The 19,474-nt window shown below is 44.1% G+C and overlaps 1 protein-coding gene across 1 annotated transcript in view; it reads left to right on the top strand.

The window, feature by feature from the left end:
* The first annotated feature begins 744 nt into the window (after nucleotides 1-744).
* The window catches only part of Ube2e1 (ubiquitin conjugating enzyme E2 E1), a 45,750-nt gene continuing 27,020 nt past the window's right edge, over nucleotides 745-19,474 (top strand). The window contains exons 1-3 of the mRNA XM_021181199.1: nucleotides 745-903; nucleotides 1,457-1,641; nucleotides 5,948-5,998. Coding sequence (XP_021036858.1) covers nucleotides 1,490-1,641; nucleotides 5,948-5,998 — 203 coding nt within the window. The 5' untranslated portion in view covers nucleotides 745-903; nucleotides 1,457-1,489. The remainder of the gene's footprint in view (nucleotides 904-1,456; nucleotides 1,642-5,947; nucleotides 5,999-19,474) is intronic.

The following is a 19,474-nucleotide window of genomic DNA, read 5'->3' as shown; positions in this document are numbered from 1 at the left end:
ATACATTAAAGAAAAAAAGTCCACATCCTTTTCAATAACAAGTGAAAGGGGGAGGAGGGTGGTATCTAGTATAAAATTGCACATGCCTGGTGTCCTGAACAGAATCCCAGTCTGGGTTTTTTCTCACAGGCGTGACCTCTGCTCCAAGCACGTAATTGCCAGAGGGAGGAACAAGTGTCATCAGCTCAAAGGAAAAACCTGTTAGGGGATCTTTTCCTTTCCTTTCCTTTTTCCTTTCCTTTCCTTTTTCCTTTCCTTTCCTTTTTCCTTTCCTTTCCTTTTTCCTTTCCTTTCCTTTTTCCTTTCCTTTCCTTTCCTTTTTCCTTTCCTTTCCTTTCCTTTTTCCTTTCCTTTCCTTTTTCCTTTCCTTTCCTTTCCTTTTTCCTTTTCCCTTTCCTTTCTCCTTTCCTTTTTCTTTTCTTTTCTTTTCTTTTCTTTTCTTTTCTTTCTTTTCAAACGGATCACTTTTGGGGAGGAGTCAAAGTCCTCGCCAGGAGAGTACCATCTTTTCCCCACACCGGCCACCTCACTCCCCAGCCTTTTCCCAAAGCCCTCCTGGGAAGAACTTCCCCTGGTCACCCCGGGCTCCACCTGCCCCAGTGGCCCCCCAATCCCGCCCGGTTGCCTCGGCTCCGCCCGGCGCGGGGTCCCCAGGCCAAGCCGGGGTCGCTCGGGGCTCCGGGGCCGCGGCCCCCAGGTGCGGCGGGGGAGGGGCGCGGGGCGGGGCGGAGAGGAGGAGTGGCGCGGAGCGTGTGCGGCCGGGGAAGCCATTGCCTGGTTAATAGTTGCTGTTGCTGCACTTCCGCTTCTCTCCCAGTGAGAGCGAGACACGAGTGGCCAGGCCCAGTCGCAGCCGCAGCAGCAGCCGCGGCGGCGGCACGGAGCAGCCAGACACAAAGAGAGGTGCGGGGGCCTCTCAGGGCGGGCGGGCCGCGGGGCCTGGGGCCGCGGGGACGGGGGACGGGCGGCACCGCCGGGCCGCGGGCAGCAGGGCCGGGCGACCGGGATGGCGCGGCGGGCCCGGGCGGCGGGGGCCGCGCGAACTGTCAGAGCGGCCCGGTCCCCGCGGGGACCCGCCCGCCCGGGGCGCATTGTGCGCGCCGGCCTGCGAGCGCAGCCCCGCGTGGCCGGGCCTGGCCAGGAGCCGTGTCCCCGCGGCCCACGCGGCCCACGCTCGGCTTGCTCACCGACTCTCGCTGCTCGGCTCGTCCCGACCTCGCCAAACTCGAGCAGACGCCGGGAGGCCTGGGGGACCGCGGCGGCGGCTCCCGGCCCTCCCCGGGCCGCCCCCCGCGCGATCGTGGCCCCCGTGTCTCTTCGGCCGGTGCGGCGGTGGGCCCCGAGCCTCTGCAGGCAGCGGGGGCGGCCCGGCCCGCGCCCTCCTGACAGCGGAGTTCCTTCCCTCTTTGCAGCGCCTGCATGGTCTGTGTTTCTGTTTTGTTTCCTCCCCCTGCAGGGGCCGTTCGCGGGGTGGGGTGGGGGGTTCGCTATGTCGGATGACGATTCGAGGGCCAGCACCAGCTCCTCGTCATCTTCGTCCTCCAACCAGCAAACCGAGAAAGAAGGCAGCACCCCCAAGAAGAAGGAGAGTAAAGTCAGCATGAGCAAAAATTCGAAGCTCCTCTCCACCAGCGCTAAGAGGTATCCCACTCCTTTCTCCACAGGCATCCGAGCTTCCCCGTGGCCTCGTGCTGCATGTCAGGGAGGGAGGCTTCAACGACGTTCTCGTGAGTTCTCAGGCAGGAAAATGGGGCATGGGAGTCCCACCTGTTTTCTCTACTGCACGCTGCCTCTGGTTTTGTTAGTGCCCTTGTCCATATGCAGGAGTTGTGGTTGGCCTAGTCCGTTTCTTGTTGAAGTTTCAAGAATCCTCATTACTTTTATGAGTGACTCTCAATGTGATTTCAGAGTCTTCATCCTAGTAATCACGAATCTCTGACTTCCCGGAGGCTGTCATCATACTTCATTATTAAGAGTACCTTCCTGGGCAACTCTGTCAAAACGAGTTCTGACCATCTTTCTTCCTCTTCACCTGTTGCAGGGGTGGTGTTTTCTGAATAGAGTTTTCTCCATACATCGCTTAAGGAATAACTAACTCTCCTTAGCGGTTAAAACAATGTCATGTTTTCTGGCAGAATTTGAAGAACCTTTGCCTGTTTGGAGAGTTAAGGGAGATGAAAGAATCAGTGAATAACTGTAAAATTATTTCAGTTATTTTTGGACTTTTTTTTTTTTTTGGTCTTTTCTGTTTAAAAACTTCAGCTTGACACTTTTCAGAAAGACTTGTTTTACTAGACAAGGTCTCTTTTGGCCCAAGCTGGCCTTGAACTCAGCACTTCTGTCTCAGCCTCTTGATTGTTACAGAGGTGAGCCACTTAGTACACCCAGCGATAATCTCTCTCTTGTGTAAAAAAACAGGTGGATAATTTACCTCTGTCAAGGGTTAGGGTTAGGGTTAGGGCAACCTTAAGTCACGTTCTCTGATCCTGTGTTCCTTAAAATAATCTCTAGTAGATACCTGGGAGCCTGCCTCTCCTCTCCTTTCATACCTCCTTTTTTTGTTGAGATAGTTGGCCATAGTAAGGAACAGAAACTGTGGGCTGGTGGGGAAGGGCATTCTTTAAAAGAATTTTAAATGAAATGGAAGGTCTAAATGGCTTCGGATCTCTCTGCTGAGTAGTGAGCCTGGAACTCACAGATTGTCAGTTTGTTCTGTTGTTTTCCTTGACCTGAAATTCAGAAACTTGGTATGCTGTCTTAGTGACCTAAGTGGACTGATAGAGTAACTTCAGCTCATTTTAAATGGTTACTGTTCAGGTCTGGAGAAAGGTGTTGATGCTTTGGTAAAACTGTTTTCAGTTTCAGTGGTCTGATTATATCTCAGCCTCTTCAGGGTCTTTGATGAACCCCTGTGAATCTCCCTGAACCTAGATTCTATCCTTCTTGCTCAGGATGGCCTTTCTTGATCAATCCCGGCCTTAAGCTCTCTGTTCTACTTTTGACCTGTCCTGCCCCAGTGCAGAACATTAGCTGTGATGTCAGTGGGGCTTTTACATTGTGCTAGACATAAGGAGAAAATGGACAGGTATAGAAAGTAGATTTCTTTTTGCCAGTATAGTACAAATTAATAGATTTTCCCATAGACACAGCTTGTGTATGCTTAAGGAAGTTAGAAACTTAGTTCTGGGCATAGTGGTACAGGCCTTTTGTCAGCTCAGCCTTTGGAAACAGAAACAGACAGATAGATGTCCTGTGAGTTCAAACTGAGTTCCATGAAAGTCTGTCTCATGAACAAAATGCCAAACAAAAAAATGTAAAACTATTTGATAGCTTAGATGGTAGTGTACGGGCCTAGCAGGCATGAAGCATCATCAAGAATGGTAAGCCCAGGAGTGTGCCAGGTAGGATCAATTCAGAGTTTTCCTTTCTAAGAGTATTTGCAGGGTTCAGAAGAAGCCAACTATAATGCACTGAGCCCTGCTGATTTTTAGCTGGACCTTTTTCTCCAGTAAAAAGAAAAACAAACTGAGTGTTGACTGGAGAAGTTCCTACCCTCAGAAAACCTTTGGGAGTGAAGAACAATCATGTCATTCCTTGTCAGCCTGGCCTATGAGAGACTACTCAGAAACAGCTGGTAAAGAAACATTACAAGTAGAAATGGCAGGTGGGAAACGGTAAGGGATGGTTTTTACCTGCAAGCCAACATGCAGTATGTGCCTTTTAGTGCAACAGATTTAGACTTGTAGATTCCTTGTTGAAAGAGTGGCTATTTGTGTTAAAGGAAAGCTAAGGTTAACATCAAAAAGCACTTGGGAGGCAGAGGCAGGTGGATTTCTGAGTTCGAGGCCAGCCTGGTCTACAAAGTGAGTTCCAGGACAGCCATGGCTATACAGAGAAACCCTGTCTCAAAAAACAAAACAAAACAAAAACATCAAAAGGCACAAAGTGAAAATGGTATCTAAGAAAGAATGAAAGGGAAATTAGGATGGGGGTTGGAATTTGTTGGGAAGGGCATGTGTGCCAGAAGATGATGTGAAAATGAAATCTCCATGGGCAGGCTAAGGGGATTCGTTCACTGTGGAGTGTTGTCTCTGGTAGAGGAGAGCTCTGGTGGGAACTGCTGAGCTAGACCCACTTTTTGAACAGGCCTTTGAATCACTTTCAGACCTTGCATCAGTAGTCTGGAATTGCTGCAAATGGTGGTGTTTGAGATTCAGTGAGTAAAACTGCCTGGTATTGGACTTTAAAAGCTTATAATTTTATTTTGTGTGTATTCGTGTGGTATGTGTGGATGCAGGCGTGTCAGGGTACATGTGTGGAGGTCAGAGGCCAAAGTCTTGGAGACAGTTCTCTCTCTCTCTGCATCTAGCTTTGAGGGATTGAACTGAGGTCATCAAGCATCTTTAGATGTGAGCTATCACCAGCCTTCTTAGAAGCGGCACTTTCTAAGCATTAAAGCAACAATTTGTCCTTTTTACAGCTCATGGGGACAGTTTGCTCTCTGACAGATCTGAAAATTATCAGTTTCAACACATACAAGAATCCGGAAACTAGTCCTCCAAACTAACATCCAGTTGGGAATGAAACACCAGATGCAAACTGAAGTGCTTTCTGGAAGTGGTGGAATTTAGCAGGACAGTAATAATGTCAGTAGAGACTGGATGTTCTAAACTGGACCACATTTGTAGGGACAGGAAGTGCTCTTCAATAGGAAAGTTTGAAGAACTTCCCCAGGCATCACTCAATTTGTTTTCCTTTTAATGTGAAAGAAGTACCAGCTAAAAATGTCAATGCATAATAGCGGGCTTCTTCTTACCCTCCAAAAACCTTTGGAAAGGGAAAACATCCATTGTCATTCAGATTGCGGAGTTTGAGTGTTGATTAGTGAGCTGCCTTGATGAATTTTTAAGTTGTAACAACAGCTGGTTAGGATGAGAAGTTATACAAATAGCCTTCCCTAGAAGAGGCAGCTTAAGGCTGCAAAGTTTGTCCTTTTAACTGGTGCCTTCAGCGTCTGGGTTAACCGAAGCGAAGACAAAGGCCAGAGGCGGGTGTGAACTGTCAGTGGCTTCGGCCTGAGCATGGGGGATGGGCTCTTTGTGAGGTGCGGAGATGCGGGTGCGGGTTGCGGGCCTGGGGCTGCCCGAGAAAGCTCGTCCTCGCCCGGGAAGTCGGGCTGGGAACGGGCCGGTGCTTGCGGCGGGTGCAGGTGGCTGTGCACTTGTGCGGGGCGCCCGGGGGTCCTGCTGCCCTCAGCTCCACCCAACACTTCCAGGGCTGCTCGACCCTTGACGGTGGCGGTCACTGGGGCCCGAGCGGCCATATTGGCTTTGCCGGCAGGCCACTGCTCCAGGGTGCGGACAGTGCCCGGGTCTGAGCGGCAATGACCTGCTGAGGGCGCTGATGTCCCGGCCTGCGGGGGGCGCTGGTGTGTGTGGGGGGGTCCCTGGTCAGACGCGGGTGTGTGTGTGTGGGGGGGGGTACCTGACAGGGGTTCTGTGGTCTGCTGGGAGAATCAGAACTATGGGCCTGACCTGGGGGTGGAGCTGGTGTGTGGAGTCACTGTTTTAGCGCGCCAAAAGGCCCAGTACTTCAGAGTTCTGGTCCTGGGGTTCCGGGACAGGGGGACCAGACCTGAGGGAATCCCAGGGGAGACTCACTTCAGGATAATGACTTTAATATTCATTCACGGGTGAGATACTGGGAAAGCTGGGGAAGCAGCAATTGAGAAAATTTTAAACTGTTTAAATGGAAAACACCGAGGCCAACTGCCCTTGTGTGCTTGGCAGTATTGGTGGGAGAGACCTACCTCAAGCTGCTCCCCTGCACTGGGAAGTCTCCCCAGCCTGGGCCCTCTAAGTATCCTCTGCTTCCTCAGTGGAGTAAGGTGGGCTACTGACCTGATTCTGGAAGGGCCTCCAACTAACTTTGTTTCCTGATCTCCCAGGATCCAGAAGGAGCTGGCAGACATCACTTTAGACCCTCCACCAAACTGCAGGTAAGCTGCCTATGGATCGTTAGTAAATTCTCCTAACTTCTGTCTTGTGTTTTCTATTATAGAATTTTGCTTTTCTTCTATGGTCTGTGCATGGTTTAGTGCTGACATCAAATGAAATGTAAATGTATCTATGGGTGTGGCATGTAACAGGCTAAGGTATGTTGAGAAGTGATGGATTTTCATGGAGTGGGCACTTGTGTATATAAACAAAATTGAAGTTAGGTAAAGGAGCTTGCCTTTTATTATTGTAGCTATAGGTGATGTCAGCCTTTACACATGCAGTTTGGGGCATGTTGTGTTAGTACTACCTTAGATGCTGGAGTGTACAGTGAGAACAAGCTGGTCCTAGACCAACACCGTCAGATTATTGTATTGACTTTACAAAGCAATTCTGGAAGTAACCTGTGGCTTTAGTAGAATAATTTTGCTTTAAATTATAAATTTAAACTCTCAAAAGGTGGTGTTCTTTGTTGATATTGCTTAATCCAGTGTGAAGATAGTTTGAAGCCAGCTTTCAAAGGATGTCTTTGCCACTCGGCTTTATTTAAAATCACCAGTTTTACATTTCTGAGTCAAGATGGCAAGAAGTCATGATGATTTGTCTAAACTGATATTTGAATCATGGAGGTCTAAAAAAATCTTAGAACCAGGATCAGCCTTGAATGGAAGGTGATGTTTCATTGGTACTTTCAGTTTATAGGTAGGAGTTACTGGCAAATATTAGTGGATGGATATCCAAAGCAAGTATGTGCAGACATTCAGGGTGGAAGCTAACTGAAGTATTTGGCTTTTAACACTCATGTTGTAGTCTGTGTGTGACTATATGATGTGTGCCTGTAGGGGCTAAGGGACAACTTCGTGGAGTTGGTTGATCTCTCCTACCTTTATGTGGGTTCTCAGGATAAACTCAGGCTGCCAGGCTTGAGCTATAAGCATCTTCCTCACAGCCATCTGGTCCATTTTTGTATGGATTTGTTCATAGTGTTGATCAGATTTGTGGTACTTTTTGAAATTTTGTCCTGATTTGTAAGAAAGTTATTTTGAGGATTAGATACCTCTTCTTTTTCTTTTTCTCTTTCTTTTTCTCTTTCTCTTTCTTTTTCTCTTTCTTTTTCTCTTTCTTTCTTTCTTTCTTTCTTTCTTTCTTTCTTTCTTTCTTTCTTTATTTCTTTCGAGACAGTGTTTCAGGCTGGCCTCAAACAATGTCTAGCTGAGGGTAACCTTGAGTTTTTCATTCTCCTGTCTTTACCTTGCCCCTAGTGCTGGCATTACAGGTGTGGGGTGCCATGCTGGCTTTATGCCAGGCTAAACTCAGGGCCTCATGCATGCATGCATGCTACCAACTGAGCTACATCCCCAGAAAGATACTTTAAACTAGATTCTTTAACTGAGCCACTAATTATTCTCAGAATTTCTTGTGTGGCTGATCATTTTTCAGTGTTTGAGAAGTAGAGAAATATTAAGAGATGAAAGCCCAACACTTCCCTTGGTTGTTTGTGTAGAATCACAGACATTCCCTACGGTAGGTCTGTGCTGTAGCTGCCACTGCAATTGGTGTCGGCTCCCTTGTGTGCATCTCTTGTGAGTTCAAACAGCTCTAGCTGATCAAATTATAAATAGTAGCTTCAAACAAGTATCAGTTATTCAAACATACAGTGGCTTTCTTGTGGGTAAGTGCTATCAGATTTAAAACTGTAAACAATTTGAAGATTTTCATGAGATAATCATTTTTTTAGAAGAAGGAAAAGTACGCTTGAGTCCATGTTGTAGCAGGGTTTGTCTGTGAGCAGTTTGTGTTTCTGAAGCACGAAGGACTTTTTATCTTTGTAAATTCTCATAATCATGGCTTCAAGCTGAAATCTTTGACCATTACCAATCACTGGGGATTTGCCATTCCACTGCATGGTGGGAAGGTAAACCATACTATTCTAAAATGTTTTGGGAAGAGTGTGATTTCCAAGAACATACTAGGTATCTTTATTTTTCAAGTGTATATATTAAGCTGCACTTTATACATAGCAACTGCTTTAATTTTTGGAGATATTCTTCACTGGTTCTTTTAAGTCAGTAGTTCTCAACTTTCCTGATGCTGTGACACTTTAATACAGCTCCTCATATTATGGCAGCCCCCACCATAAAATTATTTCTGTTGCTACTTCGTAACTGTAATTTTGCTACTGTTATGAATCTTAATATGAATGTCTGCTATGCAGGATATTTGCTATGAGACAGACCCCTGTGACAGGAGATTATGACCCACAAGTTGAGAACCACTGTTTTAAGTGGTAATGAATTTTGAGCTTCTGCTTCTGACTGCCTTCCTAGTGTCACCACCCTGTGTCATGCTGTGATTTCTGTCTTTGGCTCTTGTCTGAGTTTGGCTTTATATTTTGTGCTGCTACCTGTATAGAAGTTAAAACCAGTCTTTAAAATAACATTTATTCGCCGGGTGGTGGTGGCGCACACCTTTAATCACAGCACTTGGGAGGCAGAGGCAGGTGGATTTCTGAGTTCGAGGCCAGCCTGGTCTACAAAGTGAGTTCTAGGACAGCCAGGGCTACACAGAGAAACCCTGTCTCGAAAAAACAAAAACAAAAAAATTAATTCACGTTGTATATGTGTGGGGATGTACATGTGCCACAGTGTGTATAAGGATGTCAGAGGACAACTTGCAGAAAGTGGGTCTTAGTGACCCAGACTACCAGGCTTGGGGATCAAGTGCCTACCTGTTGAGCCATCCTACCTGACCCTCTATAGGACTTAACTATTTAATATTTTGATGGCCTTAAATGTTGGAGACAAAACAGATAATGTAGCTTGGATGCTTTTTGAAGTCAGCTTCTAATTAAGATGTGTGAATTAAATGATATATATAAATTGATACATTACATTTTTTTTTCTGGTGTTACCCTCAGCATAAGTACAGTCCTTAATAGTGAGATTGTAGTTTCATCAATTATAAATTTTATTGAATAAGCTGAATAATTAGTTTTCACTTAATGAAAGGTTTTCACCCTTTCTTGGACTTCTTTCTGTCAGTATCAATGTGTAGATTTAAATTAGACACATTACTTTGTTAAAACACAGCAGTGGCACACAGTATCCTCCCAGTGGTCAGCTGCTTAGTATACAAGAAAGCTCCTGTGCAGGGGAGGCATGCTGCTGTACTGTCTGCACTTGACAAAACAGTTTGCATTCCAAGTTACCGATCTTCAAACCTCGTGTGAGTTGCAGTTGCTAAATATGTTGCATTGTATTTAGATTTTTTTAATATAAATTATGTATACACATGTGTTTCTCATATGGGTTTGTGTCAGTGCCCATGGAAGTCAAAAGCATTGATTGGTTCTGAGCTGCCCATCATAGATTCTGGAAATGGAATTTGGGTCCCCTAACATATCAGCAAGACTCTTAACCACTGAGCCATCACTGGCCCCTGGAGACTTTTAAAAATATAAATTGATTTATATCGCCATGTAAATTAAATCCTTACTTTCAAACATCAAGGTGTTTAGTAGTGTGTGTGAATCTCTCTCTCTCTCCCTCTCACTCACTCATTGTGTGTCTGTGTGTGTCTGTGTGTGTGTGTATGTGTACATAGTGAATTAACTATTTCTGGAGTTTATCATGCATTTGGTTATGCTTTTTATCTATCATTGGCTCTTCTTTTAGGAGGAAAATATTGTTTTGATTCCTGTAACAATTCCATAAAAAGCTTGCATGCCGTCTAGAAGCTCATGGGCTCTGAGCCACTAGGACCACTGTGTAGCTGTCATCTGCTCACATTTTGCTGTAGTTGGATAACTAAACTTGAGGGTTTGGACAGTGAATTTACTCATCATAAGGGACGTATTTTGCCCAAGTCTTTTCTACTTTAGTTTTGATAGGAATGTCTGTATTATAAGTAAGCCTATCGTACAAATGGAAACCTAAAATTCAAAATTTTGATTGGTGTTATTTCAGATAAAGTGTTTTTGAGAAGTCACTAAGCCTTTTAAGCAGGGGAGTAAAAATAAATTCTTTTCTTTATATAATGTTATTATATTTGACAAGTGTTTTTTTGTTTTGTTTTGTTTATTTGAATATGTAAAATTGAGTCAGTACTTCCCCACCAAGAGTTGTATTGCATAATCAGATAAAGTTTTTTTTCTTTTAAAGATTCTTTGAGGTGAAACAATATCATTAACAAAACAAAACAGAGTTGGAGGACAGCAAGGGATGCACAGAGAGACCTTGTCTGGAAAACCCAAAAAGCAACCAAACAACAGCAGTACATCTGTCTCATAATTCTCAGCCTTATTATCTTCTCTGCTAAAAGGGCCCACTGCTTAACTTGCCTACCCTTCAGTGTGGGGATGTCCAACTGGGTTCTGAGATAGCCTCATATAGCTCAGGCTGACATTGAACATGCTATTTAGTGGAGGATGACTTTGAAGGCCTAGTCTTCCTGCTTCCACCTTCAAATGCTGAGATTACTGCTTCATGCTAGTACACCCTTTTTTTGATACAGGTTCTTGCCTCATGGTAAGAAGTTAATTATCACTGAAGTTTCTATATTGAATGGTGAACATATTGGAGCTGGATAATGTCAGTAGTTGTACAATATTGTAAATGTAATAATGTCACTGAATTGTACACTTAGAATGTTAAAATGCTAAATTATATGTAGTAGGCTTGTGTATATAAAAACCACAGTAGGATTGAAGAGATGATTCAGTTTGAGAGGGCTTGCTGCTCCTTAGAGGACTCGGGTGTGTATGTGTTCCCAGCACCTATGTGAGAGGATTCAAAACCACCGATGATTCCAGCTCAAAGTGATCTAATGCTTTCTTGTGGCCCTCACGGGTACCCACACTCAATTACATAGAAACATACACACGAATAAAATAAAAATTCTTACAGCTCAAAAGGTGATACTAGTTTTAGGTAAAGGTGCCTATATTCTCTGTCAAAACCTTATGTGCTTGTTGTATTTGAAAAGGAACTACTTTCAAGTGGTTCATAATCTATTAAAGGTGCTTAGAAAGTATTGAAGTAGTCACTGTCAGTGCCTTGGTGTGGGGGCAGAAGAATGAGAGATAGCTTGCTGTGCTGGACCACTTAGTCATCTGGGACGATTTCAAGAGATGGAATCGGGTTGAAGAGTAAGGAGGTGTAGACTCACTGGAGGAATCTGCTAGTAAACATGGTAGAGGGCAGGTAGAGAGAGCTATCACATGGTGGGTGAGCCTTTGGCTGCAGAATACAAAACAAGGGGGAGGGTGTAACAGGAGTAAAATTTGAGCTCTATCAAGCCAAGGGCTTTGAATTTCATTTTATAGATGTTAGAGAATCTTGGAAACTTTTGAGTGGGAAATGAAATGTTTATGAAACATTTTGACAGAGACAAGAACAGAGGCTGAGTAAGAAGCAGTGAGCTTTGAGTTGGTGCAGTTGTTCAGGTAGAGGCCAGAGGTCTTAGGAAACAGACATCAACAGTCTTGAACCGGAAGAACCAGGAAGCTTGCCTATTGAAGGGAACAGGCTCTGGATTTGAGTGAGTAGCACAGAAGCTAGGACAGGAAAAATGGCTTAGAGAGGCAAGTTCTCTCTCTAAAGTTGGTCTGTGGATCATGCACAGTGCTGCATGCCGCCGCCGCCACAAAATAGACCATGGCTGTAGTTTGATTGTATACTTGAGTTTATTTTTAATCACTTATTGAACTCTCAGCTCTGCCTGCTTTTAGGTAAGATTAGGCAAATTAAGTAGATTAGATGTTCTCCAAGAGGCAAAGGCAATGACTTATGTCTTTGATTCTGATCCTGCATGTTCCCCCCAGCTTTTCAGTTTGAAAGAATTCAAATCTACAGAAGACACTGGGAGACTAGTGTAATAAACTTCAACTGTTTATGGAAACTTTACATTTGTATCGTTCTTAGTTTCATTGATGATGTAATGAATACCATGACCCAACACCAACATAGGGTAGAAAGTCTTTTATTATAGTCTATTACTAAGACACATCAGAGCAGGAACTCAAGTAGAGACTCTAAGGCCAGTCTACCTGTATTACTTCTAACCAAGGAAATACAACAGAAGAAGCCATAGAGGAGTTTTGCTTGATAGCTTATGCAGGCTGATGTTTAGTTAGCTTCCTTAGACAGCCCAGGACTGCCTGGCTAGGGAATGCTGCCACCTGCAATGGGCTAGGCCCTCCTTGTAACAATCAACAAGATAATTCCCCACAGACCTATCATTCTGACCTAGCTAGTTTCTCACTGGAGATTCCCAGATGATTCTAGGTTGTCAGCCCCACAGTCAAAGCTAACCAGGACACATGTTTCTTTGTTTACGTATCATAGAATGTGAATGAAAGCTGTTTGCATTAAGTGGCTAAGTATGCTCGAGTCAAAGGTGCCAAGACTGATGGTGACTTTCCACATGAGTTTAGAAAGCTTTTGATAGTGAAGTCTTTAAGATTTTCTGGGATTAGCAATTATGTTCTAAAAGCTGGTCACATACCATAGTAACAACAGCACAGGGAAGACTGAGGCAGGAGGATCATGCATTTGAGGCAATTCTGGGCTACATAGCAAGTTCCAAATAGAGCTTGGTGTCTCTGAGGAATATATGCAATGAAGGACAGGTAGAGAAAGAGTATCTGGAAAAAGAGGAAGCCAAGAAGCAGGAAGGGCTGCCATGGCTCTGGGAGGCAGAAAGAAACTTAACGATTTTTGAGTGTGGTTTTTGTTTTTTGTTTTGTTTTGTTTTGTTTTGTTTTGTTTTGTTTTAATAGACCAAGAGGGGAAAGCAAACAGAAGGATGGAGAGATGAGAAGATGAAACATTTTTTTAAATAGAAAAAAGAGGGTGGTAGAATGTGGAGTTGGGGCTATTGGTAGAGAGCAGGTGTTTTGAAAAGCTGACCACTTGAAGTTTTGGTGGTGGGACAGCTCTCAGTGTATGAGGAGCACTCCAGCACTAAGAACAGTAGCATCTACCTCCTGCCTGCTCTTTCCCATGAGACTTTAAGCTCCTTGAGAAACAGGGGCTGTTCTGTCTCAGCATCCCTATAGTGCCTGAGAAATGGTTGATCATCACTGAGAATTCAACTCATAAACACAGAAAGACAAGTGTAGACCTGATGGTTACCAGAACGTCTTATTACATTCTTTAGGAAACAGTGAGAAGAAGAATAAACTGGGCTTCCAGTTTCCTAAAGCTGTTCCAAACAGTTGGTGTTAGAGGTGCTGGAACCAACCCTCCTGAGACATCTCATGCACTCTTGTCACCAGGAAAGTGAAATAGGGCTTACATAGGAAACTATTCTTAACTCATCCTTGTACTCAGCCATGCCTTGAGTGACACAAATGGAGGGCCTGGTACTTGGTGTAGCTTGTCCTTCTCACCCCTGGGCACCTCCTCCTCTTGGAGGCTAGAAGCTCTTCAAACCTCTGCTTGAGAGGCTAATTATGCAGGAGCTGCTATATTCAAACCATTTTTCCCTTTAACATATTCATATGACTGTGAATAGCTTTCCAGAATCCATATCATATGGGGGAAGCCTGGGGCAGTGTCCTGCTCAGAGTTGTAGAAACTGCTTCCTTCAGAGAGTATGTGTGAACTTGAATGTAACAAGTTGGTAACATGACAGATGAGAAGAACGGGGCTGATGTCATCTAGCTCATGCATAGTGTTCAGAAGCAGCTTGACCACAAGTATCACATCAGACTCCTCCAGCCAGGCCTATGCCAGTGCTGCTTCATGTAATAATGTTGTAGTCTCAGTAGGGCTCTTAGCATTGATATGATGATCACTAATATAGTCAGGACTTTAAGAGTTTGTGTCTGTTTAAATGATAGATGGAAAGTTTATGTGGGGTAAATCTTACCGAAAAAGATTTGAACTTGATAGGATATATCATACCTCTAAGCACTTGGAGTCTGGGGCAGGAGGATTGCCTTGAGTTTGGACATAACCTGTGCTACAGAGTTTCACTCTATCTCAAAACAATAAAAAAAAATAGTTTGGGATAATCTTATTAGGAGAAGAAAAATTTGTACAGAGTGGCAGCAGTAAACTGTGTTGAGGACTGCCATTGCTCTGCAGGGCTAAGCCAAGCTTTCGTCTGTTGTGGAACTTGGACTTTAGTAGGTGTCTTTTGTTAAGGTGTTTATTGCTGCAACTTGGGATCATACTCCATTATTGAGAAAAGTCAGGTCAAGAACTGAAACAGACCATGGAAGCTGCTGCTGTTTATCTGGCTTGGTTCTCATGGTTTGCTCAGACTGCTTCCTTGCACAGCTTAGAACCCCTACTCAGGGATGCACCATCCATGGTGAGCTGAATTTTCACACATCAATCATTAATCCAGAAAATGCTCCACAGGCTTGTCCACAGGCGAGTCTACCAGGAGCAGTTTCTTAATTAGGTTCCCACTTCCCAGATGACTCTTGTATCAGGTTGACATAAATCTAGCCAGCACAGTGGGCAGTACAGACAGGCAAGTAAAGGGATTTGTACACTTTGTGATGTGCTGCTGGCAGGAAAGAAAGACATGGAGTACAGTGATAAAGGATCTCTGGGCGTGTGTAGTGGGGTGTGTGTTCTAAATACACTTAAGCAACATACTCTGATGAAAAGAAAGGAAGAAGCTAGGAGAAGAGGTCCAGTGAGGAGGTGGGAGACGCAGGTCCAATAAAGAGTTCGGGGAGCACTTCTAGGTGTGGAAGCTACAAGTGACACTTACCTCAGCAGTGGGCTAAAGGGTGATAAAACCTGGCTCAGAGCCAGGCCGTGTGTGCTGGGAGGTCAGGCTGGAAATGACTGTTCAGGCAAAGTTGATGTGAGCTGTTTCCTACCAGGCATCCAGACTAAGGTGCCTAGATAGAGGGGTTGGAGCGCAGGAATATTTTGAAGATATTTGGAAGACCTCACTGAATTGAGTCCTGTGACTAGGGAAAGCCTGTGACTCACTTAAGGAGAAGGGGATGAAGAGGTCTCTGTGGAGCTTGAGCATCTAGCTCACAGATGTTCATGCTGTCTTAGTGTAATGAAGAGGAAAGGGAACATCAGAAGGTGGTGACCTGCACCTTCTCCGAGTGGCCATTACACCTAGCATGATGCCTGGTGGGCACAGGGAGTCGGCCACCAACTACTCACTGCATAGCACAACCCTGGGCGTGGTGCAGACCACAACTTTACATAACACAGTAAAAGGGGGTGATTTTCAGTTTTAAAAAAGATGTTTCTGTTACTCTCAGTTAAAAGATTTTGTTGTATTTATCCAGAAAAGTAATTACTTATTTCATTTGCCCTCTTTAGGCAAAATTACTTAATTCCTAGAATTCTCTTTTTTTTTTAAGATTCATTTTATTTATGTATGGGTGAGAGAGAATAAGAATGAATGGTTTGTTTGCCACATGCATGCAGTACTCACCCAGAATGATCAGAAGGGAGTATTGAACCCACCAAAACTCAAGTACATGCTCTTAACCACTGGAATGTCCTTCCAGCCCTGGGATCTACTTTATTTTATTCTTGAAAGAGGGTCTTCTGTCTGGTCTGGAGCTTGCAATTTGGTCCAAGTTAGCCTGGAACCTGTTTCTGCCTCCAGAGCAGTAGGATTAAAGGTGTGTACCACCGTGCCCGGCTCCCAGGATCTTAAACACACCTGGTAAGCATCCTCTTTCTCTTGAGCCAACCATTTAGATTATGCATGTTCTCTTGGTCTTGCTTACTTTCATTAATTTGGGGAAATGTTTGGAAACAGGAGTTGGGGTCATGGAAGCCTTAGCTGCTGCCCGAGGCAAGCAGATGGAAAAGGTGGACCACAGGTATCTTGTCTGCAGAGGGATTTCACTACAGTCTCATTTAAATCTCTCCCATTACCACAACCTTGCCTTCTCTATGGGAATACACTTCACTTTTAAAACATAATTTACTGGAATTGGTGTTATAAAAATTTATTTCTTGGCACAGTTTACTAGAGCACATTTATCCTCATAGAAGATCATTCAATTGGTTTACATAAAAGACCTTCAAAGAAAACATTTGTTTTATTACAAGCACCCGAGAGGCTTTCTAAAACAGGAGTGATAATATTCCTCTAACCTAAGTAAATATCTCAAAATGAATGTAGCTTCCTGCTTGTAGTAATGTCTGCACAGTACCTGGTAGCGGCCTAGCTTTGCTTCTGCTGCATCTTCCTTTGTCCTGACTGCATAGCTCAGTGGAGAATATCCTTGGTCATATCACTTCATTCCTCAAGGGACTGGTATGGTACCTTGAGGTGTTCTCTCATGCAGGGTAGGTGCCACAGAATGATGAGGACCCCCTAAATGTCAGCGAGGATACAGTTCTTGTTACAACTGGAACCTGGGATTGGTGTCCATCTTCTCTGGATTCTGTGTCCCCAGTAAAACAGATTCTGCTTTATTTTAGTCTTTCCAGTTTATAGATGGGGAAGCATACTCTCTACTGTGGCATCTGCAAGTTAAAACATGTCTGTGGGTGAAGAGTAAAGGTGTTCTGACCTTCAGCCCAGAGTTTTCAAGTGGGAATGGCGGCTCTCCTGCTCTTTGTTGTCTCTCACTTTCCCTATGAGCTGTGCAAGGAGTTATGGAGATGTCTTGTTTTTATTTCTCAGAGCCACTATTAAAACCTTTCTACACTTAGTGGCTTATTGGGGTCCAACTGTCATTGCTTTCCAAAGGTATGTGAGTCCATCCTGATAGACCCTCTGGAGCCCCTCTTCCAGTTCTGAATCTTGCAGTGCTCTTCAGCCCTCTGAAGGGACCCTAAGTCTGAGCATGGTACATTTGTTTACTGCCATTTTACCTAAAGAACATTAAAAAATAGAATCCTGTTACACAGTGAGCTGACCCTACTCTCCATATATCTAGTAGCATTTTCCTTTGTGCTTGGAATCTTTGTCAACCATGCTTAATTTCTATGTTTTTCTCTAATCTGCTCCCTTCCTTTCTATTCCTTTAAGAAAACTGTGGCTAGCCAGTTGGATTTTCTCAGAAATTTCTTATGAACATGTTCACTTAGCCAGAAAATTGTTACATTTGAATTTTCATGCAGATAAAACTGAATGTATCTTCCTATGATTATAGTTCTGTATTCGAGTACTTGTCTAGCATGTGAGAGGTCCTAAGTTCAATGCTTACCACCACAGCCACCACCACCACCACCACCACCACCACAAACAGACAGACAGACAAAATGCAGAAGCCAGGTAATAGTTCAGTGGCTAGAGTGCTTGTCTAGCGTGCATAATGCCCTAGGTTTGATCCTCAACACCAAATAAAGCTGAAAAGTGGTACATGCCCTGTAATCCCTACATCTCAGAGGTGGAGACAGGAGAATCTGAATCAAGGTCATCCTTGGCTACATAGAAAATTCAAGCCAGCCTTGGATTTGAAGCACCATCATAACAAAAACTTCTATGTACCAGACCATACATGTTAATCCTCAGGAACCTAACCACTGATAGCATTGTTCAGACCTCAATAAGAATGTGCCACATTAAGCAGGGTTCTCAGTTTTTTGAAATACATTAATGTACCAAATACTTGCCATTACATTGTGAGAGTTGTCTGTTAAACAGCAGCTTGCTGGTCATTCCAGTTAAGTTGTTACTGCTTTTGAAATTGTTTTGAGGCCTCACATGATTGTCAGTGACTCAACTGGAGTAGGCAGCAGTCTCCTTCCTGCTGTCTCACCTGTAATTTGTCTGTTTCTCCTTGACCCAGTGTGAGCAGTATAAATTGTTGCAGTCCTGTTACTGCTTCGGTACAGGCTACCCAGGGTCTCTTCCTCCCATGGCCCAGCTGAGGACAATGACTTCTTGAAGTATATTTCCACTCTAATATTTACTGAGGGATTACTGTTATGCCACATATTCTTAAGATAACCCTGGAAAAGATGGTGTTCCAGTGGTTGGGAGCATTCATTCATCTAGAGAAAGGGCAGTAAGAGAGACCCATGTCTCCAATAAAACAGTTTCTCCTTATTTTACTGTTGCCTGTTTATATGTAGAACCACATTCTGTATTGTACAAAGTAACTTCAGGTTTATTGCACTAGGAGCTGGCCAGTTATGGCAGTGGCTAGTGCCACTGTGAGGGAGATGACATTGAATGATAAAAACCCAACCAAGAGGAAGGCATTTTAGGCCAAATGGCAACAAGTAGAAAAGTGGTAAGTGTGAGGCCAGGGTGGCTAGCATGGTGGAGAATGGTGGGCAGAGGCATGTAATTCTCTTAGTGTCATTAGGAAGCCCTGCACAGAGGCCTCAGTACCATTGTCCCAAATCTGATGAAAGACACATACTTAAATATTTGCTTATTTATTTGAGATTTTGACTTCTCTTTATTATTTATTACATTTGGGTTTTGTTTTCTGTGTTTTTACATAGTTTCAAAGAACCAGGGTAGCCATATATCAGGGTTTTATTGCTGTGAAGAGACACCATGACCATAGCAACTCTTATAAAGGAAAACATTTTGTTTAGGCTGGCTTACAGTTTCAGAGGTGTAGTCCATTATTGTCCCAGCAGGAACATGGCAACATGCAGGCAGATATAGTGCTGGAGATGAACCTGAGTTCTACATCTTGATCTGAAGATAGCAAAGAGAGATGTGCCACATTGGGCCTAGCTTGAGCATAGGAGATATCAAAGCCCATCCCCACAGTGACACACTCCAACACAACTACATGTCTTTCAACAGGCCACACCTCCTAACAGTGCCACCCCCTGTGAGTCAAGCATTCAGACACATGAGTCTATGGGGGCCATACCTATTCAAATCAACACACTCTACTTGCTATGTAGACCATGTTGGCCTCGAACTCACAGAGGTCTGTTTGCCTCTGTCTCCTCAGTGTTGATAATAAAGGTATGTGTCACCATGTCTGGCTTTTATTAAGAGGGAGAGGAGAGGAAGGAGAAGAGAAGAGGTAGAGAAAAAGAGGGAGAAATTGTAGAAGTTGGTTTTTCATCTCTACCATGTTTGTTCTTGAACTCAGGTTGAGCTCCAAACCCTAATTTATACGAGCAGGTTATAAGTTAGGCATGGTCCACTCAGGCACGGGGTGGAGGCAGAAGGACCATCTTCCAGGCCTGGCATAGCTATATCATTAGACCTGTCATGAAGCAAAACAAAGCAGAAGAAAGGAAGGGTGGTTGAAGGGAGTGTGGTTACCATGTTGGATGGCTCACACTACCTGTAACTCCAGTGTCTCCGTGTGCCCACAAACATGTACATACCATATATACAGAAAAAGTAAAAAAGGGGCTTAGCAGTTAAGAGCACTGACTGCTCTTCCGGAGGTCATGAGTTTAAATCCCAGCAACCACATAGTGGCCCACAACCATCTGTAATGAGAAAACAAAAAACAAAAACAAAACAAAACAAAACAAAAAAAAAAAAAACTGTGGGCCAGAAGAGCAAGCAGGGCTGGAACAAGAGGAAGGGGGGGGGGGGGGGGG

The sequence above is a fragment of the Mus caroli genome, chromosome 14 (genome assembly GCF_900094665.2).
Source record: "Mus caroli chromosome 14, CAROLI_EIJ_v1.1, whole genome shotgun sequence".
Taxonomy (NCBI): domain Eukaryota; kingdom Metazoa; phylum Chordata; class Mammalia; order Rodentia; family Muridae; genus Mus; species Mus caroli.
The sequence above is the reverse complement of the archived record's forward strand: the minus strand, read 5'-3'. Positions and strand labels throughout refer to the sequence as shown.